At 42.6% G+C, this 26,014-nt stretch overlaps 1 protein-coding gene across 1 annotated transcript in view; it reads right to left on the minus strand.

The window, feature by feature from the left end:
- The window catches only part of LOC126191322 (GTP-binding protein REM 1-like), a 677,336-nt gene that overhangs the window by 293,489 nt on the left and 357,833 nt on the right, over positions 1-26,014 (minus strand). The window contains exon 2 of the mRNA XM_049932151.1: positions 11,084-11,175. Coding sequence (XP_049788108.1) covers positions 11,084-11,175 — 92 coding nt within the window. The remainder of the gene's footprint in view (positions 1-11,083; positions 11,176-26,014) is intronic.

The following is a 26,014-nucleotide window of genomic DNA, read 5'->3' on the forward strand; positions in this document are numbered from 1 at the left end:
AGTGTCGACATGTTGCCTTGGCCTGCTATGGCACCAGATCTGTTTCCAATCGAGCACAATGGGACATCATCGGACGGCAACTCGAGCGTCAGCCACAAACAGCATTAACCGCCCCTGGATTGACCGCCCAAGTACAACAGGCATGAAACTTCATCCCACAAACTGATATCCGGTACCTGTACAACACAATGCATATACGCTGCATTCAACATTCTGTCGGTTACACCGGTGAGTAATGTACTAACATTTCACATTTACGATGGCTTATCTCGCACTTACGCTAACCTGTCATCTCGCAATGTTAATTACTTAAATAAGTTACCTAGACAAATGTATTCCAGAAACTTCATTACTCTACATTAACTATTTCTTGGTGTTGAGATTTTTTTTCCGTCAATGTAGTGAATTGGTGTCGAGGTAGGCCGTTAAGACCGTCAGTACTCGTGTTTCTGTGAGCGCCTTGCAAATGTAAGTTTTCCACAGCGGGAAAACATGGCCGATGGCTGTTGTTACTGTGATCTTCTATCGTAATGTGTGTTTACGAAATAAAGACCATGATATGAATACGCGATTGTCATTGTTTAAAATTTACATAGCGTAAATGAACTTTAGGGTCAGGCTTCTGAAATGGACTGCAGCCATTTTAATTCATCATTCGTTCTTAGTGAAATCGATAAGTTGGGTCTGTGGCAACAGCTGAATGATGACTCAGAATTAATTTTTTTTGTCCTGAAGCTTAGAAAACGCCACACACTCTAACTGTTTACATTAATAGTTCCTCGATCACTTGCATAAAAACCTGTGATGAAAAGTCAGCCATATTCTTATAAGACAATTGTAGAAGAAATGTCCTACAAACATGTCTGAAAACAAGTACTTGTTGAGATAGTGACAATTTACTTGAGTTAAGAACGACCTGTACTCACTGCTGTGGTAGGCATTAATCGACACCAACGTATCATGTATGCCGAACGACATCCTCAACGCCACATATGTCAGAAAAAAACGTTCACAGTTTGTTCCAGCAACTTGTAGAATTGCTATTGTTTCTGACCAAGGCAGAGGTATCCCGGTAGATTTCTCACAGTTCTCACGCTAGATTTGCTAAGTACGTAACACAAAAAAACAGAGTAGGTACTCCATTTAAACAAAAGTCTTCTTCTGATTATCTCTAAAGTGCCGGCGGTTACCGATTTCTGAAACCTTAGTTAGCGAAAATTGTCTCACTAAAATTTCCACGAGATTTCCTAATTCCCATCGGCATAGTAGTGTATGTTGCTGTAGTCTTCATTACCAGTTCTCATGAATTCCAAGGAAGCAAGCTTTCCCAATCAAGCTTACACCTTGTGCCGAATTACAAGGCACCCGCAGAACATATCGCCTAGAGCAGACAAGAATATGTCAGTGAAGGTTAGGTATCACTACAGCAAGTGTTGTTGATGATTGTTCTCAAGTCGTAACTAGCAGACGTGATTCAATTAATCACAAGTTTACAGTTGTGAAGAAAAGGGCCAGGAAGATGATGTCAAAAACAAGGAAGGTACGCTACATCAAAGTTTGCTCGGAACAAAATTTCTTGATAGGCGCTCTGGAAAAAAATTTAACTTCTTTAAAGAATGTACGAGTATACAGGATAGTAACGCTGCCCAAATTAGTAGAGAAACTGAAGAGTAATTCATGGATTTAGTACAGAACTGCCATGTTTTCATAAGCAATTAATAGACAACCCTCCTTCAGAGCTAGATAAAATATTTTTAATTAATCAGCTACTCCACAACTTTAAACAGTAGGATACCATTACTAATTTCGACGGCAAGAGGTTGGGAAAAGAATGGGAAATTTTGGAACGTGTTGTGGCAACGCCACGAGTTAGTCGTCACGGAATGACACATACGAGGCTACTCGCACAACTCTTGTCATTATTAAATGGTAAATGGAACGGTTTGCGACGCGCTGTTACAGTAAAAGTCTATTAGAATGGAAGTGTGGAGACCGCTCGTCAAGAATTTCGGCATCATTTTAGCATCGGACAGCATGGTCGTGTTCTCTAAGCGCATGCAATCAACACCTGGGGCAGCAATTTAGAAGCAGTGGCTCTGCATTGAAGAAGCAATCTGCAGGGAGATCCCGAACCACTCTTACGGGAGACACTATCAAGGTTTTGCGAACTGCTGAACAAGCCCAGAGCGATTTGTTAGACGTCACACAGAGTTCTACATTTGCATCATTCGAGTGTTGGTCGAAAGCTGAAAGTGGATTGAAAGTTACATCCGTATAAGCTGCAGATCGTTCAGCCAATCCAACATAACTATCTGCTAATGGGTACGCAATACGCTGAAGTCACGTCAGCAGAAGTGCAGGACGACGACAATTTCATCAACAGCTTGTCGATGTTGAACGAAGTTCACTTTCACTTCAGTGGTTTCGTCACTAGACCGAATTTTCGCTATTGGTGCCAGCAAAATTCACGTTCGACAGCTACACGGTCCCTCATTGCACAGCAGCAAGGTGACTGTATGGTGCGCCATGTCATCGAGTGGCGTTATTAGGCTCCTGATTTTTTGAAGATGATGATGGCCGCACAACCATTGTAGTGTATGTTTGATATGTTGTCAAGATGGAAAGTTTTGTTGCGCATGAACGTTACCAAATGATTACGAGTTGTCACCTTGCATTGAAAGCGTAGCTTGCTGTGGAGGCGGGAAGAGAGCAGATTTGGTTCCCACGCTGGCGCAGCTGACGCTGGCTAAGGGGCTGAGCGAGCCGTCCACTTGTCTAACGCTGCGTAAAATACGGTGCACACACACTGTATGAATCTAAAGAAGTACTATTAAATATTAATCGGTCCTTTTCATACTTAGTATACCAAATTCTATGGATGACACAACCGTAGTGTTAAATTTTTAAACCAATGACTTCAATACTTTCGGAGAGACACATTTTTACCTAAAACACATAATAATCGTGATGGCATTGTGAAACCGAGTTAGGGACCGTAATATATTCATTTATAATATCAACTGAAACTACAACTAGGAAAATAGGTTCCTATAAACTGATTTTCCGGAATTTTCTTTAGTTTCTATTTTTTATAGTTTCATTACCACAGATTTCTGATGTGTGTAAAAGCACATTGGAAAATTGTTGTTTCATGGTGTTTTGATTGTCTAAGCGTTTTGGAGGGACAGAGAGTGAGTGAAGGGCTTACGTAAAGCGACAATGTGATATTTTACTAAAACTATGTAACTGTATGTGTGAGAAAGTTGTTGTGGAATAGGGGAATTTGTGACATGTGTCCGAGAAGAGGCATTGAGTATGAAATTTTTTCGTAATTTGTTTTGTGGAAAAGAATCGTATTTTGTTTTCGTTAAATTTCATTTTAGTTCAAAAAATGGCTCTGAGCACTATGGGACTTAACTTCTAAGGTCATCAGTCCCCTAGAACTTAGAACTACTTAAACCTAACGACATCACACACATCCATGCCCGAGGCAGGATTCGAACCTGCGACCGTAGCGGTCGCGCGGTTCCAGACTGTAGCGCCTTTAACCGCTTGGCCACCACGGCCGGCTTTCATTTTAGTTTCATAATTATGTTTTTTCTAGTCTAAATTACTTGTGGTTATCTGATTGTCTGACATTAGAAATACCGCGAGTACAGAATTGCTGGAGACGATCTGATTGGCTGCTTAATGTACTAGCCAATAGGAATTTAAATTTCCCGCTCGTTTGAGTAGGGCTTTGTGCCTCAGATCTATGAGTCGAGATAGTCGCTCGGGAGCCGTCTTCTGGCAAACACCTATGTTAAATCGCACTGATCACATTTGTACCAAAATGAAGAAATTCGCGCGTATGATCGGTTCTCGTGCCATTGACGCAGAGCGACTATAGTATTGAGTATTCTGTGAAAGTTTGAGTATTGTCAATGGTCTATTTAAGGAGATATTCGCGTCTGAACACTTCATGTCGCACACATATTCTGCGTGGCGTGTTTCGTGCAGATTACAAGATATTATGGAGAGCACTTCTTTACAAGAATCCTACTGAACCACTGAATGTGTTAACTCACAAGTAGTCGTGGATCAGTGACTGTTTCGGACGTTCAAAGTATCGGGTCGGGCTGCTTCTGCCTGCTTTAGGGTGTAAACTTGTAATAGAGACACTGCCAACAGCTTGTTTCAGCATGACGGAGGAAAGGAACATACGGCACGGATATCGATTGGAGCTTTTCGACACTTGTTTGGAGACCATGCCGTTCAAGGCACGGTTACACTGCATTGGCCCACAAGACCGCCTGACCTGATAGCATGGAAATTTTTATTGTGTGGGAACCTTAAGAGCGCGGTTTACCGTACTCGACCTGCTAAGCAAGCGCATGAGAAGAAATCTCAGGCATTTCTATTGAAATATTAGGTCGAGCCATGCATAACATTCCTATTAGGCTGCAGGTGTGTGCGCGCCTAGGCGTAGCTCATCGAGCAGATGTGACATTCATGAAATAAAAAAGCTTGTGACATTCAATAACGGCACGCTCTATGCCAGGGGCGGGCAGGAGTCCTGCACGTGTGCGGTGCACTTGCACGCGTGCAGTTAACAGGTGTTCTGCGTGCACACAGGGGCAGACTGGCCACCCGCTTACCTTCCCTCCCCACCATACCTTCTGTCCACTGCATTTTGTTTTCCTAGCTTACTTTATTGAATGATGGAATAAGGTTAGCAGGAGTGCTTGAAATAAATCATGGTTTGAAAGAGTACCTATTAACTACGATACGTTTTATTTAATTATCACAGGTGGAGTTTACAATACGTTTAATATCTGGAACAAAATTTCTGCATACAGACAAACGCAAACAGTTACGTAAATTTTCATCACTTATGTTTGCTCTTAACCGAGGCTTCTTAATTCAGCAAATGGTTTTCCAGCTATATTAAGCGCAATTTTATAGCTTGCACGTACCGCTGGGCTATTATTGTTGTCGTCCTGAAAAACTGAAAACAGTGCTCCATAAAATGTTAAATCAGTTAGATGAGAGACATGACGAGAGAAAGTCGCAGATCTCTCGTGACAACGGCAACTAGGACAGATGCATCTAATATCGTCAGGTCGCTCTTCTGAAGCTCAGTCAATTTCCCCATCCGCTCAGAATCCGACAATAAATTGTACTCGTTCTTGTGAAATTTATTATAATGGCCTTCAATACTAAACTTCCGCTGACCAGCGAGAATACTGCCACATATTAAAGATTTCGAATTTTCACGTGTTTGCACAAAGAAAAAGTGATTCTCCCATTACTTTTTAAAAGATAGCAAATATCCACGTCTCCGTTTCCTTGATTCACTCTTCATTTTCCGGTTCTTGAAATACAACGTTCACTACGTAGTGGTCGCTTCGCATCAACGTCCGCGGCTTAGCCTTGTACTACACTGCCGCAACCTGCCGGCTGTCGCCACTGCCCAATTCGACGCCTGCACGCGAGCAGCACACGTGCAGCGCTGTGCGCTCACGAGCCGCGTGCAACGTTTGCCCGCCCCTGCTCTATGCTATACACAGCCATGAATAAAAATGTGTGAAGTGTGCTCATCCATTAATCTCCATTCCAAAATTTCCCGTTCTTTAGAGTCATCCTGTACAAAATTGCTGCTGAAATTAAATTATTGTTATAGATATGCTTACTGATTTATTCCAAAAGGCCTTTTCACCTGAGGAGCGGAGACTATTCAGTATGGCATCAGTTCCCAATCCAAGTAGGAACCCATCTGTTGCAAGATCCTTTCGTTAAATTTCTCAAGCCTTTTTGCTCTGAAAAATTATAAGTAACACGACGAAGAATCTGAATGGTTTGTACAACAGAATAACATACATCGTAACAGAGAATTAAGTTCCCGTAAAAATCTCAGAATGGTTCATACGCTCTGTACATTTGTGACAGATATTCAGCGAAACTTACATGATAATTTCTATACTTTTGTAGCCAGTTTCAGGCTATGAAGCGTGGCTGGTTGCAAGCCGGCAACACCGATCACCACCACTCCAATCTTTCAACCGCAGAGTTATTTCATTTGAACTGTACACTGAGGTGGTGAAAGTCATGGGATAGCGATATGCACATATACAGATGGCGATAGTATCGTGTATACAAGGTGTAAAAAGGCAGTGCATTGGTGGAACTGACATTTGTACTCAGGTAATCATGCGAAAAGGTATCCGACATGATTATGGCCGCACGACGGGAATTAACAGACTTTAAACGCGGAATGGTACTTGGCGCTAGACATATGGGACATTACATTTCGGAATTCGTTAGAATACCAAAATTCAGGCATTATCTCTCACCATGGACAACGAAGTGACCGACGGCCTTCACTTAACGACCGAGAGCAGCGGCGTTTGCGTAGAGTTATCAGAGCCAACAGAAAAACAATACCGCTTGAAATAACCGCAGAAATCAATGTGGGACGTAAGACGAACGTATTCATTAGGACAGTGGGCGAAATATGGCGTTAATGGGCTATGACAGCAGACGGCCGACGTGAATGCCTTTATCAGGTTACCTTCCATTATGAAAGTTGGTGCACTCAGTGACTGTGATATTATTTATAAATTATAGAGGCCAGAAATCAGTTGTCCTTTTTTTTGTAGGTTTTGTTTGGTAAATCCAGATTTCGGAGAGTGCCTAGCCATTATCAACGCACTATTTTCTAGTCTCGATACATGTCAGGGAACGGGAACTGACCTGTATATAATGCATTGATAATGGCTAGGCACAATTTTCTAGTCTCGATACGTGTCAGGGAACTGACATGTATATAATGCATTGATAATGGCTAGGCACTAGCCGAAATATGGATTTGCCAAATAAAACCTACAAAAAAAGGCCGACTGATTGATGCGCTCTATAATTTATAAAAGAGTGAATGCCTTTGATAATAGCATCCGCAGCTCGTGGTCTAATGGCTAGTGTTGCTGCCTGTGGATCACTGAGTCCCGGGTTCGATTCCCGGCCAGGTTGGGGATGTTCTGCGCTCGGGGACTGTTTGTATTGTCCACATCATTTAATCATCATTCATGAAAGTAGCGAGAGTGGACTGAGTAGAGATTGGGAATTTGTATGGGCGCTGATAACCGCACAGTTGAGCCCCGCCCACAAGCCAAACATCGTCATCATCATCTATTGATAATAGCACTACATCGCCTGCAGTGCCTCTGCTGGGCACGTAACCGTATCATTTGGACCCTATACGACTGGAAAACCGTGGCCTAGTCAGATCAGTCTGGATTTCAGTTCGTTAAAGTTGATGGTAGGGTTCTGGTGCGGGTCAGACCCCACGAAGCCACGGATCTAAGTTGTCAACAGGGCACTGTGCAAGCTGGTGATGGCTCCATAATGTTGTGGGCTGTGTCTACATGGAATGGACTGTGTGCTCTGACCCAACCGAACCTATTATTGACTGTAAATGGTTACGTTCGTGTATTTGGAGACCATTTGCAGCCCTTCGTGGACTTCATGTTTCCAAACAAGTATGGAATTTTCATGGATGACAATGCACTGTGTCAATGGACCACAACTGATATGAAGAAGATTCTGGGCAATTTAAACGAATGATCTGGCCACCCAGATTGCTCACCATAAATCCCATCGAACATTTATAGAACATGATCGGGAGGTCAGTTCGCGCGCAAAATCCTGCACCGGCAACACTTTCGCAATTATGGACTGCTATAGAGGCGGCATGACTCAGTGTCTCTGGAAGGGGATTCCAACGATTTATTGAGTCGATGCCACATCGAGTTGCTGCACTACGCCGGGAGAAAAGAGGTCCGACACGAAATTAGGAGGTATCCTAAGACTTTTTCCACCTCAGTGTATGACCGCCATGTGTACGGGGATGTGTATAATTTAGTTCCGTATACTGTATATTACTGGTGAAACGAATTAAACGGTTGATTTTGCTAACGTATCTCTTCGTCTCTAAATGAGATCACGTCTAAAGTGTTAAGATTGTTGTCAATATAACCGGTGATATTTAAAAGGTCGGTATTGGCAACACCAGGGTTATATAGTCGTTATTCACTGATTATAAAATGAGGCAAAGTAATGTTAAAATATTCACATATTTAGAGTGATTTTTTCATTTGGTGATAGAATTTGATTTCTAAAATCGTTATAAGTTTTTAGTAACTGAAATGGCTAGTTTAATTGCGTCTTAAAGAATCATGCGTTTACTGTTACGAGTAACCCAAACTACTTTCAAAACAAAGCCAGAATAAAAATATGAAGGAGAAAAATCTGCTGTTTCCCACGTCGGATCGCTGGCAGCTACGCTTGAACGCTTTCGTGATCGTCGTAGCAAATATTAATACTGTATGCCTGGCGTGGGCAAACACTAGGAGCTCCAGATGTCACTGGTCCTACTTTATGAAATGAGCAGGACTCACAGTCTAGCATAAGACTTCAGCTTGTCCCTTCTGCGTGTTTCACGTTATTTCCGCCGCTGCCATTGATACGATATTATCCGTAAAGTTAACTGTACATGAAATTAGAGAATCAATGTCTCCTTTCGGTGAATTCTGTTTTAATCGAACTGAATATTTCTTTCCCTGTGTTGTGCTTCTAGTACATACGAACATCCGCCCCTCCCCCTCCTTCATACATACATACACACACACACACACACACACACACACACATACACACACACACACACGCACACACACACATATACATGCATGTACTGCCATCTAATGACAAACTTCAACTTTGCTTTGAATGATATTTCACTTTCTTTGAAGCCAAGGCAGAATTCTAACTTAAAACATTTGACTGTACGTCTAGTCTTTGAAAATTAAAATGGACATACATTTTCATACATATTGATAAAACATGGTGAACACTTTTCGCCTTCAACAAGCGCTTGTGTTGAAGGCTAGTCCCAAATAACTGTATCAAGAATTATGTGTGTGAGGTGATTGATGTATGGTGTAATTAGCATCAACAATTATTGTGATACGGTACCAGTATGTTCTTAACAAAAATCAGTTTGTTTTCCTCACATGAGACTATTCTCTCGAACATATGAGGGTCGTTCAATAAATAATACGCCCAAGTTTTTTACAGCCGTTAATGTATGTACGTAGGACAACGTACATTTAAGTGCTTCAAATTTGATTTTTCTGCTGCACGTGCGCGAAGTTTCGATCAATTCCTACTCACAATAGAATAGTGAACTGTCTGGCATCTGTGTAAGACATTCATTACTAGCAGTGTGCTGCAATTTAATACTTCGTTGTCGAAAAAGGAAACGTGACGAACATCCATAAAAGTTTACGTGGTAAAGTTTACGTGGTAATTATGGAGCTGATAATACTGTTGGGCGATGGTAAAGAGAATTAAAGCGTCAGGAAATACAGGAACTGAATTCCATGTTCGGCCATCTTAGGGACGTCCTGTCACAGACATTGATCAAAGTCATTGATCCCGACACGTTGAACTGCATGGATGTCATTATTCGTGTCGACCGAGGCATCATAATTCAACAGTTGCCTCGACAAATGTCGATGAGCATTGTAAGTGCCTGTGCAATTATTGAGACTCTTGGATATTCGGAAGTCTGCTGAAGATGAGTTCCACAAATGTCACAATAGATCGCAAGATTCAAAGAAAATCCATCTGATCTTCTGGAATACTTTGAAGCCAATGGAGAGACCTTTTGTCACTGATCGTTACAGATGACGGAACATGTGGGATCACTTTCACCAGGAAACAAAAAGGCAACCAATGAACTGGCACCATTCGCGAATTACAAAAAAAGGAGAAATTCAATGCAGTATCCTCTGCCGGCAAAGTCATGATGGTGGTTTTTTGCGGTAATTATGGTGTCATTCTCGTTGATGTGTTGCCGAAATGGCCAACCATTAAATCAAAAGATTTATGTGAAGATTCTGAACAAATTCAAGAACCACTTCCGTTGAGCTTTGTCCGACAAGAATTCAAAACAAATTTTGCTCCATGATATCAACGCACCCCCAAACATGTCTTAAAACCCGAGAACACACTATCAAATTACGATGGACATTATTGCGTCACCCACTCTAAACCCCAAGACTGACGCCATCGGACTTCCATCTATTTGGATAACTTAAAAGATTTTCAATTTGAAGGCAGTGAGAGCGCAAGTCATAAAATGGAAATATGGCCCCGAGCACAGGACAAGAGCTTTTACCAACAGGGAACCAATTCTCTTACACAACGTTGGCTTATATCGTCACCAAATTCAAACTCTCGATAGTAAATATGTTCTGAGAAAATAATTGAGGAGCATTGCTTGTTGGTAGACATTGTATCTTCATGCGAAGCGCTGGATTTTAAATGGCACTTGAACTAAAAGTCTAACGTTGTTTAATCCGCTGTGTTCGACGCCACTGTACTCGAGAACTGGAAAATATGATGGGTTGTGATCATTCCATCATTTTGCGACATTTGGATGCAATGGGACAGATTTCAAAATCGGGTTTATGGCTATCGCATGCACTAAGCCAAAATCACAAAAATCAGCAGGTGGCTCGTGAAAAGCACCGACTATTCCTGCTCTGTAAAGTTACTGGTGACGAGACGTGTGTCTTTATGCTAACATAAGGATTAAAATGCCTTTAAAGGATCTTGCCAAACCCCCAAGGTCCTCCTGAATACGGCGGAAATGCTCCTAGCTGCCTCCGCTGGTGCCACCCCAGTGTTGAACCCAAACAGAGGAATATGTCGGAAACGTTCCAATTTCTCCACTTGGCACCCCATTTTCTAGCGTCTACGGCTCCACTCACTATCTCCAAGTGACAAAATGACAATATGTAAACTCAAATAGCAACGGTGGACTACAAATAGTAAATGGCAATCGATGAATAAATCCTTAGCAACGGGAACCCCAACATACAGAACAAAAATGCTACGAACCTATGCACCAACCTAATGAATCTGCATATTGAACTGGGGAACTGACCCGCCGTCCTTACGTGTAGGAATGCAGTATCTGCTGCCACTGCAGCACCTCGCTCGGGTCTTAATTAAAGGTATTTTATTTTTCAGCCCTTACCGACATCTCTGAGGCTGGGTGATCGACGATTTCAAGTTCTGCTTCGCGTCCATCCAGCATCACGGACACCGTCTTCTGGCCGAACTCCTCATCTGAAACAAGTAGAAAAGTCATCAGCTGCAGTTCACCAAGCTGAGAAGCCGGGTATACTTGTTCCACGCACTGGCTGCCGTTAATTTTTCATAAACCTGAAACCGGAATTTTGCTGTTTATCTGAAACACACATTAGATTTCATTCCACACGTTAAGAGCTCAACACTAATGTGACTTCGATACCAGTCCACTCTGAGAAAAAACATTTCAGCTAGGATAAAAAAAAATTGGAAAAAATTATATATAAGTGGTGTCTGTTCTTTTGGACGTCTCCAAAAGTTCAGACACCATTTTTTGATCCAGCAGCCATTATCAATTAAGCCAAAAAGGAATTACTAACATAAACTGCGATCATCATTGAGTCAAATCAATGGGGAAAGTTGAAATTGGTGCGGGACCACGATCCAAACCCGAGTCTCCTGCTCACTAGGCAGATGCTCTGACCCCAAGCCATCAGAACACAGTGGTCATCGCAACTGGGTGGACTACCCTAGAGCACCTCCCGTCAGACCCAAATTCTCAACTTATTAAAACGCTATTAATGTAGACCCCCTTACCGATTGTCGTCACTACTCGCAGCATTTCGCCGATTCCTATGAGTTCGAACTTTCCCCACTGACTAAAATCAATGTCCGTTTGCAGCCAATATCTGCAATTCCTTTGCCTCTTTACAAGTTAGTGTCCAAATTCAATCTGTAGATTGCTTTCCCTTATTCCTGTCATATAGAAGTAAAGGAAAGCGACCTAGAGATTGAATTTGGACATTTTTCCATTCATCTGTCAATTCAAGTTCACTTGAAAATTCAGTGTGCAACTGACTTGAAATATAGAAGAAGACTCCTAGCATTGTTGAAATGGACTGGGGACAGACTGCCACTGAGTATAAATGATTGTACTTTCCGGACTCAGTGCACTGAGATCGAAAAGATGAATCTCGTTGTTGGGTACAGATGTTATCATCGGAGAAAGGCTTCTATCTGAGCACAAAAATGCAAGTATGTTCTTGTTTATTTAAAGGATCTCACTGAAGAGTGAAGTACCAGCTTTTTTCCTTCCCTGCTGCAGGAGGGCATATAACGCATATGAAAAGAAATATATTGACCAGCAAAATTTAGAAAATTTACCTACCTCAGACCAAATTCAAGTGCAAAAAATTTTGCATGTGCTTCAGTACAACAACGTGCGGTTCTCAGATGATAACGAAGACAGTTTACAGGATATTTCTCCGTGCGACATCACTTCGTAAACTACGTTTTCGCCTCACACCGGATTTTACTTGGATATTTGACTTGTACAAGCAGGGTAACTTTGAACCTCTGTATTTCGGAAAAAGACATGAGGAAAATTTTCAAGACTGTTCAGGATCTGGATCTTAGGAATACATCATACAAATTATAGCCATTTTCTGTGCATAGCCGGAATCCATGGCTGGGTTTTGGAAAAAAAGGTCTTTGGGCGTTTCTCGATAATGGACAGAGGTTTTTGGAAACGGGGAGATGGAGCTCCTACACAAATGCTTAGAGAATTTCCGTTAAAATTTCAGCAAGTTACTGCGGTTGTTTATTATTTAGATTTCGCCTCATGCAGGATTTTACGTGTAGAGGTAGGGTAAGTTTAAACGTCTTTATCTTGGAATCGGATAAAGACATCAAGAAACTTTTCAAGGTTGTTCGAGATCGGAGTCTTAAGAATATATCGTAAATATTTCAGCCATTTTCTGTGCATAACCGTCATGGAATTCTCGGCTCGACTTCGGCCTGCTGGTGAGGCGAATATGTAGTAAAACAAAGTTTTTGTGGGGTTTTCCGAGGAACCGCCCATGAAATGATGTCGCCTCCACAAGTCCGATCAGTCCCACCGTAGACCATATCACGTGCAAAAATAACCAACCGATTTGCTCCGTTTGCCTAAGCAGTAGAGTAATCTTTATACTTTGATCCTGTATTGTAGAATAGTGACACTAAGGCAATCCTTCTGTTGGGTATGCAAATCATACCTAGTGCAAGAGCTATACAGAATATTCGACCCTCACTTTCTATCACCAACAGAAATCTAGGTAAGGGCATTGGAAGAATCCCGGTTTCATGCGCGGCATTTTGGAAGATACTGGTACGCACGCTGTCGCATACATACCGATGTCCAAATAGAAAAGTTCCCAAGTTAGCTGCGCCATTCATTATACCAATATACATACAGAACGCGGTACGTTTTTGAGTTTTCGTTCGAGTTGAAGGCTTTATGCACAATATTTCGGTAACTAACGCAGTCTCCTTTTTCATTTGGGGTTGTATGTCTCTGTGGTGTAGATTCAAACAAGAAATTTTTGGGCCGTTTTAGAACCGTCGGTCCATTTCCGTCAAATCTCAAGTAGCGAGGAGAGAAGCAAATGAGTTCCCTATTGAGGGTATTACGTACTGAGTAGGAATAGACAGTTCTGGAATCTGCCGATAATCAGCGGGAACTATGGCTAACTTTGGTTGGAACCGGAGAATTACAATTATTTTTATGAAGTGAAGTCAAAACGTATTTGCACAATATTTTTCTAATATTTTACAACAACAGTTAAAAATTTGCAATAGCGTCATTTTTAGTGTTCCCTACCTCAGTCGGTATAAACAGAACCCTTATAGGATCACTTTGTTGTCCGTCTCTGTACCTTCTGTCTGTCTGGCCGACTATTAAAAAACCCTGTTTCTTAGAAACGGATAGACGTATCACGTTGAAATTTACGCTTCATGCTAAGATCAGCGGTTCCTTGGTGATGTAAAAATTGGAATCTTTTAAGTCTATGCAATCAAAAGTTGTGGCCATTTGTGTCACATATTTTAAGTGGTCGTCGCCACCACACACTGCTGCATTTATTTCACCCTTGTCATCTGCTTCAGACCTTCCACATGAGGGACAAAGTTTTCTGTTGGGTCATTAACAAGCCTCACAACTAGTAATCTGGAGTCGTCACTAAGACGACTGACCAAGTTCATTATACCACTCACGGCAAATCAGGTACCCAAAGGCGGCACAAAAACCAGCTTCGGTTTCGTTACTATTGTGACCCTGTCGTAAATTTTCGTTTTCAGAAACGCTGCCTGCAACCCAAACTGCTGCCCTCGGACAGTCTCTACTGGTGCGCTGACTTTCTGCCGCAGACGACTCTGCCGTAAGAGGTCGACCCTGTTCGCGGGAGTCGCCGTTCACAGCTACATCTGTCACGGACATCGAGTCTCACCAGCTGTTCAGCCCTTGACTTCCTCAACAGCGGCAATACTGCACACACTTGCGCCATTGAATGGACATCCTACCTCCAGTATTTTGATGGATGGAGCCAGTGATTCATCAGGCGAATGTCGGGAGGCGTGTTCGTTGCCTTCGCGCGACAACCAATTCCATCAGCACCACCGAGGCACAGGCCTTCCCCACACTAAGCGACGATGAGGTGCTGTTTTTTTATGAGGGGTAGGGTGGGGAGGAATCGATGGTGTCTTCGTCTACCGCACACTGCACACCGTTCACATCTCGGCGGGAGGCGATGCATTGAAACCTCCCACAAGCGCACATTCACAGAATTAGCTTATGCGGATCGTTGGGGACTCATACATTTGGGTTTCTTGTAGTGTTTTCCTTTTGCCCGCTAAGATCGATGTAGTCATCATGTCCTTCCCCGAATAGTGTAATTTCTTCTGTTGAACACGAGTCAGTACCAGATGCATTCCTGGCCCTTCCAGCAGATTTTGCCAGTAAATAGTGGTTTGTTATAAGTCAATATGCAGATTCTGTGATACAATTTATCTCTTAATTTCTGGTTTGGAGAGGTGAACATTTCGTACAAGCCAAGTTTTGGTTTTCCTCTTGAATTTTATGTCAATAAAGGCTGGACAAAGTGCATCCGTCATTAATTTCGGTAGTTAAATAAATCCCTCAATTCCTCTGCTACACTCTACGGAAAAAAAACCGACGCTCCACGATGGAATTATCCGAATGGGACAGAAATCCGTAGATATGATGTACATGTAGAGCCAAATAATGATTACAGTTTCAGAAAAATTGGATGATTTATTCGAGAAAAAGAGCTTGACGAGTTGAGCGTCAGTAACAAACTGATCCACCTCTGACCCTTAACATTGACTGATAGAGTTATTGGATGCCCTGGGGGATATCGTACCAAATTCTGTCCAATTGGCGCGTTGTATCGTCAAAATCCCCAGCTGGTTGGAGGGCCCTGCACATAATGCTCCAAAGGTTCTTAATCGGGGAGAGTTCCGGCTTTCTTGTTGCACAAGGTAGGTTTTGACAAGAACGAAGAGTAGCAGTAGAGGCTCTTGTTGTGTGCGGGCTGTCAGTATCTTGCTAAAATGTAAGCTCAGGATGGCTTACCATGAAGGGTACATCACTGAAGACAGTCAACTCAAATGAGATTCCAGGCCGAAGAAGTGTGTGGAGGCGCTCCAGACAGCCGTGGTATACCAACCTGACTGTCCCAGTCATGCGTCCTGAAAATCTTAAGTGATGGTCTGGGGTACCATTTCTTTTCGTAGCAGAATCTCTTTAGTTGTCATCCGCTACACCCTTACAGCACATCGGTACGTCGATGGTATATTATGCACCCTGTTTCGGCGCCCTTCATGACAAGGTATCTTGGGGCTACATTTCAGTAAGATAATGCCCGCCCTCAGATGGCGAGTGTTTGTACTGCTTGTCTTCGTGCTTGCCAAACCCTGCCTTACTGTATATTCTACACCCTCTTTAGTAGCCCTCATGACATCTTGGGCTTACATTTCAGCAAGATAACGCCCGCCATCACATGACGAGTGTTTTTATTGCGTGTATTCGTGCTTACCAAACCATGCCTTGGCCAGCAAGCTCACCAAATCTCACCCCAGCAGAGAACGTTTGGAGCATTATGGATTGGGCGTTCCAATCAGCTCAGGATTTTGACGATTTAAAGAGCTAATTGGACAGAAACTGGTACGATATCCCTCGGGATAACATCCAACATCTCTGTCAATCAATACCAAGCTTAATAACCTCTTGCATAAGGGCCACAGGTGGACTAACGCGTTATTCACTTGCTCAATTTGTGAAACTATTTCTCTTGAATAAGTAATCCAATTTTTCTCCAACTGTACTCATTTGTTTGTCTATAAATGTGCACCACATCTGCCGATATTCGGATAATTCGTCGTTCTATTTTGTCTTAGAGTGTAGTAATTCTGGTAAGTCTCATTTATCAGGACCATTATTTCCCCAGTCTTTGCAGCTGCGAACAGTTGGTCAAATTACGTCTGAGTCAGAGTGGTCCACGTGCGGATCGAGAGGGTTCACGATTCAGTAACACCTTGCACCCTGATCCAGGATGATAACAGCCGCCTTCACAGGGCTGTGTGCTTACATACTTGATTGACGAACACACTGGCACCACGTCGCACTTCGTTCGACTCACCAGATCACTGAATATTCATCCTGTCTATTAATGTTTGCGACTACTTGTAACAGCAATCAGCATTTCCACAATTTGGTATCTCTGCGGGGTCTAATCAATGAGTTGCTTCATCTGAATACGCCGTACCAGAAGAAACGTCTGGACTTCCTTTCTCAGCGAATTATCACTACTAGAAGTGTAGTTAAAGGCTGTTATTGTATTGTCTCTTTTTATCCATTGTGTTTACGTGTATAGCGTAGGAATAGAGTGGAAAAAAAGACTAAAGGCCATCTTCGAACGTTATTACGGCTTGTGTTTGTAGACGTGCCAATTCCTTGAAAGTAAGTTTCATGAAATTCTGGGGGCGCCAATGAGTAGAATTTGAAAATAAACGTTTGAAGTACTTGTTATCATTTTTGTGTCTCACGAGGCACTTAAAATAATTGCAGCAGATGTATAGCTTGTACGCCGGCTAATTCTCTTCCAATTCGCTGGGCAATCAGAAATAAAGTGCTCTGTTTCACAATCGTGACGGCTGTTGCTCGTAAAGCATCGGGAAAGAGCTTACAGAGGCGCGTGTTTACGATGTAGACAAGCAGACGTAACAACGTAATAACATGTTAACCTCTGTCGCTCAAAAGCACGCGTCACAGGAGCCGTGGCTGTAAACAACCGACTTCCCGGCGCTTTGATCAGGGCAGAGGCACGGTCCAGCTGCGCTTACAAAAGAGCTAGTCAACTTCACACGCGCTGCAGCAGCAAGTATTTCTGAACGCAGTGATCTCTCCGGCTGTGTTTATTACTCGCAGTGTATTAACTCCACGAACAGAACACTCGCCTAACAATACATTTTCCCGTTTTTGGTCCTTTCCTACCATAACGAATTACGTCGTGATATTTCTCAAATTTCTTTATTTTCGTCTTTACACTGTGACGGGCTTCACGCATATCACGCATTCCCGAAGATGATATACGCTATGTGATCAAAAGTATCCGGACACCTGGCTGAAAATGACTTACAAGTTGGTGGCGCCCTCCATCGGTAATGCTGGATTCAGTATGGTGTTGGCCCACCCTTAGCCTTGATGACAGCTTCCACCCTGGCAGGCATACGTTCAATCAGGTGCTGGAAGGTTTCTTGGGGAATGGCAACTCATTCATCACCGAGTGCTGCATTGAGGAGAGGTATCGATGTCAACAGTGGGGCCTGGCACGAAGTCGGCGTTCCAGAACATCCCAAAGGTGTTCTATAGGATTCAGGTCAGGACTCTGTGCAGGCCAGTCCATTACAGAGATGTTATTGTCGTGTAACCACTCCGCCAGAGGCCGTGCATTATGAACAGATGCTCGATCGTGTTGAAAGATGCAATCACGATCCCCGAATTGGTCTTCAACAGTGGGAAGCAAGAAGGTGTTTAAAACATCAATGTAGGCCTGTGCTGTGATAGTACCACGCAAAACAACAAACGGTGCAAGCCCCCTCCATGAAAACACGACCATAGCACCATAACCTCCGAATTTTACTGTTGGCACTACACAGGCTGGCAGATGACGTTCACCGACATTCACCATACCCACACCCTGACATCGGATAGCCACATTGTGTATCGTGATTCGTCACTCCACACAACGTTTTTCCACTCTTCAATCGTCCAATGTTTACACATTATGACCCTCTTCAACTGTCGGCGGTCTCTGTCAGTCAACAGACGAGATCGGACTGTACGCTTTCGTGATGTACGTGTACTTTCATGTTTCCACTTCACTATCACATCGGAAATAGTGGACCTAGGGATGTTTAGGAGTGTGGAAATCTCGCTTACAGACGTATGACACAAGTGACACTCAATCCCCTGACCACGTTCGAAGTCCGTGAGTTCCACGTAGCGCCCCATTCTGCTCTCTCACGACATCTAATGACTACTTGTGGGGTCTTGCCCACTGGAGTACCTGGCAGCACAATGCACCTAGTATGAAAAAAGTATGTTTTTGGGGGTGTCCGTGTGTGCTTCAGCCGAGGGCCTTACAATGAAATGAAGGCTTTTCGACTTACGTATAACAATAATATCCAAGCTAAGTCACAAATGAATCAGAGTTCTTTCCCATGTGTTCATTTCATACACTCCCCTCGTCTCTCTCTACCCCTCTCTTTCCCTCTTCTCCATTTCCTCCCACCCTCCTCCCCGTCCCACGCTCGTACTCGACCTCTTCATCCAGCTTCGTCTCTTCACTCGTTTTTCATTCGCACTCACATCCACTCACGCCTTCACTCTCTCTTTCTCTCGCTGTCTCGCTCGCTGTGTGTGTGTGTGTGTGTGTGTGTGTGTGTGTGTGTGTGTGTGTGTGTGTGTGTGTGGGTGGGTGGGTGGGTGTGTATGTGTGTGTGTGCGTGCGTGAGGGTTCGTGTATATATTCTAAAATCAAGAGTCTCCAATCTTTAAAGCTGACGGTGAAATTGACAATTTCATCTGCTGCACCTGATTCGAGGTTCGAACCCGTGCCACCCCTAACTTAACCGTGCGTCTGTTTCAGTGTGGTACATTTTGTCATTTTTTGTGCCCGACCTAGGAGTAAAATAATAGGTACCATCTAGGATGCTATGGAACTTTGTAAAAACTCATTCGTATTCTTGTTTAGTAAATTTTTAGATAATACAACAAAGAAATTCGCCATGTTAAAACTACTATTCCATTCGTAGTCCGGAAATTTTTAACTCGAGTGTTCATGGTCATTTTATGCCTCCCACACCACTTCCTAATATAGCACATAAGCACGATGAACAAGACTGTGGGATGTCCATAAATATAAGTGTGATGTTTTTCCACTGTCTTGTAAAAAATATTTGGTAACTCATTCCGTATGCCAGACATGAAATTATTTGTTAATCTTCATTTTTTCGTTGCGTATAAACTAGTCCATTTGATTTGGGACGTGCAACCACTGGCACTCTATTTCTTGAATTGATACTTCGGGCGTTCACCTTCCTTTCGCCTTCTGAGTGAGGTGAGAGACTGACTTTACAGCACTGCATTTGATACTTAAAGCATCGTCGGTGTGCTTTGGCCATTAAAAACGCAGGCTGCCAGAGATGTTGTTTGGCGGCGAAGAGCTTTGTATGAACTGAGTCCGTGGTTAGACGCTCGATCCATATGTTATACTGTAGCGACTTCCTTACGAAGTGATCAAATATAGCGTCGGATGCCATGCTTTACCTAGTATTTATTCATCAGTTCACAATGAACGAGTTCTTAGGATAGGCGGAGGTACTTTATGGTAAATTGGATTTGCCTGGGAAGGAAATTGCTCTGGGGGGTCTAAGTTATTAAATGAGGAATCAGAACACTCGAAAGCAAAGTACGAGCAAATCCGTTCCAGAACGGCAGTTCAGGTGCAAACCCGTCACGAAACTATTCGTCGAGAACCGGCCCCAGTGTTGTCAGAGCTATGCTTCTACATCTGCATCACATCTACATTTATATCTACAACTGCTTATTTATTACGTAAGCCATTACACAGTGTGTGGTGTAGGGTATTTTGTTACACTACCACTTTCCCCTTTTCTTGTCCCAGTCGCGAATGGTTCGCGGGAAGAAAGCATGCTCCTTGTGCTTCCAGTGATCATTCTGGAGTCGTGTAATGAGACAATAGTGTGTCTTCCTGCCTATTTATGCGTAATGCATTGCATTTGTTTACCTTGAGAGTCAATTTACACTCAATGCACCAAGTGTTGATCCTCTGCAGATCTTCCCGCATTTCGCTGCGATTGCGTTACGATTTATCTGTATACAACAGCATTATATGCAAAAAGCAGCTTCTCCCAGGAACCACAGCGGGCGGGAACTATCAACTTCGCTGACAAAAGAACAATCCCAAATATCCGCAAAAGCGTTTTCCACAAAGTATTTTTATGACAGCAACGGTGTGAAATCGGACTTATACTGTGTCAGCAGAATAAGTCTTCTGTCCCCTATCAAAGCACATGATGTTGTGGTAAGATGGTCATGGACTGCTTGTTGGATTGGCTAGCTTAAAGCCATGGCACAAAGCCCTTCCACTCTGGGTGTACAGAGCTCGTAAAAAAATTTAAGTACCACTTTTTACACGTGATTAGTTACTTGGGTGGTGTGTTCGGAACATCAGTAACTGCAATGCAGCATTTATCTTGAAACTGAACTTCACCAACATGCTGCTCGAGACACAAATGACAATACCGACGCGAGGAAAGAACAGTATACGAAGTTTCCGGATCATAATTTGCCAATGAATTCAAATAAAATATTAGAATTTCTCTTCCGTTCTTACTTTACTTGTAATAATGATTCTCCTAACTACTTACGGCAACCTATTATTATACGTATCTGACAAAATGAGACACTCGCAAACAGACTTCCATAAGCAATCGAAGAAACGAGTCACATGATATAAAAATAGTAAAAAAGAATCACACCTAAAAATGTATTCTTTCGATTTCCTACGATTCTTTATTTCATGGATATCACTAAGTAGGAAAGATCTAGAATAGTTCCTCTGATAACGGTTTTCCGCTTGAGAAATGTCCTGGTGGAGACACTCTCCATTTTCGTCACCAACGGTGGCAAGATTATCCGGAAATAAGCCCAAACTTATTTGTTGAATAAGTTTAAGTGACATGTTACATACCATAAAGTGACGTGATCTCACCAGTTATTTATATCGCGGTAGTTTCCTGCTATATCGTTGCCTAAACTATTCTTACACACACTTGTATAAATGTCCAGTCTTTCAACATCACTCAACAGTTCAAAGAACTATTCTTCAGGTGTTAATCTGCAGTCCTACAAATGTTCCTTCCTATATTTTTGCTTCTCTGAATCTTGGAAGCTTCTGTATGTGAAACCAATGATGTTTTATTTACGGCTCTCTCAAAGTTTCTGACGAGACGTAGTTTAGTGTGCAGCGATGGTGAATACACATTTTTGGGATCAACAGGAGGATTGTTACCACATTCTTCTGTCCAGGCAGTGGTTCATTCCCAGCAGGCCATTTTCCCCATCACACTGTTTCTGTCTGTTTGTGCTGTCCTAAGCTTTTTATGTAACCGAGCTACATGATGAGGAGAACTGCAATTACCTCGAGATGTCCACATACAAGCCATTTGTATTTCCCATACTAGATAACTACGAGTAGAAGTTTAGAGTTCTCATGCGTCTCCTTCAGAACAACTGCATGAGCGATCAGAAATGAAGTAAACTCGTGACCATTAAGGAGAAATACTGCTTTCAGACTAGCTTTTCTGGAGTCTGTGAACAAGCGCCAGTCATGTTAATTGAAATGACGGCCAAGAATATCCCAAAGGAATAGATACAATAAAAAAAGCATGTCGCCTTACTTGCAGAAATATTCAGAAGGAAACAGCATTGTGCTCACGATAAATATTCCTATCGCGAAGAAGGAGGTTCCATCGTTACATTCTCGAATCTGAAGGCTTAGATTTAAATTACGAACAAAATCGTTGATATCCTCTTGAGACAAAAAATGTGACCCGTATGATTCACAGTGACAATCTTTTGGATGATCGCCACTGTATTCGTCACTGATTGTCAACTGTCAGGAGCCTCTGGGTAGACAATTCTTCACTGCGACTTATAGGTCTTATAGCAGATGGTAAATTAGAATATTCCACAGTTTTAGTTTCCGGCGCTATTCCATACATTTTTGTCAGACAAAAATAACAATCTGTTATGTAGGCCGTTTCTCCCTCCAAATCGTGGGAACAGCAAAGAAGTGTGACGTGGACTTTTTAACTAGCCTTTCAGAAATGTATGGAGACCCATCCTTTTCCTGGTCCGAGATAAAATTCATTGTACCTCTTTACAAGGGAATTGAGTTTCCGTTTTTGCGATTTAGAATTAAGCTCTCCATAGACGTTAAGGCTTGCCGTGGTCAAGTTGGTGGAAGAATCGATCTTAATTTTGAATATAATATTTATTATGTCTAGATAATGGAATCAGACAAGGATCACCCAATTCGACTAATCAGGAAATCATCTTTGCATTTAAAACAGACAGAAAAACACTTCTGCAGCGTAGTCGAAACAGCCTTGGCAACAAATGGGCGGCCATTTTGTTGCCAGGTTGTTCATCTTTTTCTATCACGCCAGCAGACAAGTCCTCCCCCTCACAGAAGCCTTCAAAGTACTCTTCCCACCTACCCGTGCTGTCGCCTGCATGTAACAGTCGAATTCCCAATGCACTCTTAATGATACCGCCTTTGCTTTTAATTTTATCGAAGAGTGTTTTAACTTTTCTATGTGCAGAGTCACTCCTTCTGGCAGTCATTTTCGATTTTTCACATTTTTCATGCAACCATTTCGCCTTAGCTTCTCTGCATTTCCTGCTTGTCTCATTCCTAAGTGACTTTTATTTCTGTATTTCCGAATTTACCTGAAGATTTTTGTACCTCTTCTTCCTTCCACCCACTGAGATATTTCTTATATTTCCCGTGGCCTATGGATAATGTCTTTGACTAGTAATCAAAGTGCTCTCGGTCCCACCACTCCCTAAATTCTGAAGAAAAATCATCAGCAATGGCGGCCGAAGACTTCCGACATAAGAAGTCACTGTCGTTCTGGCAACGGCTTTGCAAAGAGAGTACAGAAACGGATTGAGTTTCACGGTACTCTCTTGCCCTCTGGTGTGTAAAGATGCTCTAAAAGGCGGAAGAACCAGCAAAGGTCAACGGTATGAGGATGCAGAAGGCAATGGAAATCACTGCATTAAAGACACATAATGTGTATGCACAGGACATGTGGCCTGTAATTAAAAAAATGTCATGATGATCTCTCCATTGACAAAGGTTCGGGACTAGCCCCCTGTCAGATCTCTGGGAGACAACTGCCAAGGGGGAGGTAAGTAAGAGAATCAGACTGAATAGTCAACGGAGGAATAACGTTCCACGAGTCAGGGGGTGAAATGTATGAAGTTGGAACGTGGTAGGGAAGCTTGAAAATCTGAAACGGGAAATGCAGAGGCTCTATCTAGATAGAGTGGCGGTCAGTGAAGTAAAATGGACAGAAGACAAGGATTTCCGGTAAGACTAGTATAGGGTCATATCAACAGCAGCAGAAAATGTTATAACGGGAGTAGGATTCTTTGTAAGTAGGGAAGTAGGGCAGAGAGTAAGTTACTGTGAACAGTTGAGTAATAGGGTTGTCCTCATCAGTATCGACAGCATACTAATACCGACAACAATAGTTCAGGTATGCATTCCAACGGCGCTGACAGAGGATGAAGAGATAGAGAAAATATATGAGGATATTAAACGGCTAATTCAGTACGTAGAGGAAGAGGAAAACCTAAGTCATGGGCGACTGTGATGTGGTTATAGGGGAGAGAGTAGAGGAACAGGTCGGAATGGGTCGCTGGAGAATATGATAATGATGACTGGTTTATGTGGCAGTCAACTGCGCTGTTAGTAGCACCGGTGGACGTTGCTAATCTTTGCACAGTCCAGACACGCGACTTTTCCGAGTGCGGAGAAAGTCCCCGACACGGCCGAGAATCGAACCCGGGACCCCGTGAGCCACAGCCACCAGCACTAGCCACTAGAGCACGAGCTGCTGAGTGGGGAATATGGTCTAGGTCGTAGGAATGAGGAAGGTGAAAGACTAATTGAGTTCAGCGTTAAAAATCTCTTAGTAATAGCGAAACCTCTATCCAGGAGTATGAGGTACACTTGGAAAAGACCGGGAGATACTGGAAGATTCCAGTTAGAACATATAACGGTCAGGCGGACATTCTGAAGTCAGTTGGATTGTAAGGCATATCCAGGAGCGGGTTTAGTAATGATGAAGAGCAGGTTGAAGTTTAAGAGACTAATCAGGAAGAATCAAGACGCGAAGAAATACTACTTAATGAAGAGATACGCTTGAAGTTGTCTGAGGCTATAGATACTGCGGTAATGAACAGCTCAGTAGCGAGTTCAATTGAAGAAGAATTGACATCTCTAAAAAGGGCAATCACAGAAGCTGAAAAGAAAACGTAGATACAAGAAAAGCAACTGCGAAGAAACCGTGGATAACAGAAGAACAAAGGAAAGAAAGAAAGAAGTACAAAAATGTTCACAGAAATCCAATAATACATAAATACAAGTCACTTAGGGATGAAATAAACCGGAAGTGGAGAGAAAACAAGGCGAAATAGCTGCACGAAAAATATCCAGAAATCGAAAAAGACATGATTGTCGGAAAAACTGACTCAACGTATGAAATGTCAAAACAGCCTTCTGCGAAATTACGAGCAAGGGTGGTAACATTAAGAGTGCAATGGGAATTGCACTGTTAAATGCAAAGGAGAGAGCGAATAGATGGAATGAGTACACTGAAGGCCTCTATGAAGGCGAAGACTTGACGTGTCAGAAGAAGAAACAGGAATCGATATGGATGAGATAGGGTTTCCACTATTACAATCAGAATTTAAAAGAGCTTTTGAGGACTTAAGATCAAATAAGACAGAAGGGTTTCTAAAATCATTGGGAGAAGTGGCAACAAAACGACTAAGCACGTTTGTGTGTAGAATGTATGAGACTGGCGATATACCGGCAGACTTTCGGAAGAATATCAGCCACACGATTCCAAAGGTAGCAAGAGACGACGAATCCGAGAATTGTCCCACAATCAGCTTAACAGCTCATGCACCAAAGCTGCTGACAAGACTAACATACAGAAAATTGAAAAGAAAATTTTGGATCAGTTAATTACTCACTGTGTTTGTACATATAATATCTGACATGCGATAACGGGAGAACTCATGCGATACCAGAATTTGCGTTGAGTGTATAGGATGATGTAGTCAATATAGGCCGCTCCTAATACAAGGGGTAATTATGATTAAACTTTCAAAACGCTGTAGAAATAACACCACTGGTCAGAATGACATCAAATTGTAACGGAATATTATCGAAGAATGGGGAAAACGAATGGCCTATGAAAAAAAAATAGTGTGAAAATTGATCAATGGATGGCGCTGTATGTGCCAGAATACGTAAATGAAAACACCTGCCGGCGGCTGTGGCTGAGCGATTCTAGGCGCTTCAGTCCGGAACTCCGCGACTGCTACGGCCGCAGGTTCGAATCCTTCCTCGGGTATGGATGTCCTTAGGTTAGTTAGGTTTAAGTAGTTCTAAGTCTAGGGGACTGATAACCTCACATGTTAAGTCCCATAGTGCTCAGAGCCATTTGAACCATTTGAAAACACCTGTCACGCTGACGACTCATTGAAGTTGGTATAAACACGCGGAGCACACAGCTTTTCCTCCTTTCGCGTCTGCGACGTTCGCCATGACTGTCTCAATGCAGGATCGCGCTCTGCTTGTAAATCTGTATTACAAGAGTGATGACTGTGCACACGTCAAAAGTTCCGGACAGTGAAGGGTTTGAAAAAAGG

This window comes from Schistocerca cancellata, chromosome 6 (genome assembly GCF_023864275.1).
Source record: "Schistocerca cancellata isolate TAMUIC-IGC-003103 chromosome 6, iqSchCanc2.1, whole genome shotgun sequence".
NCBI lineage: Eukaryota > Metazoa > Arthropoda > Insecta > Orthoptera > Acrididae > Schistocerca > Schistocerca cancellata.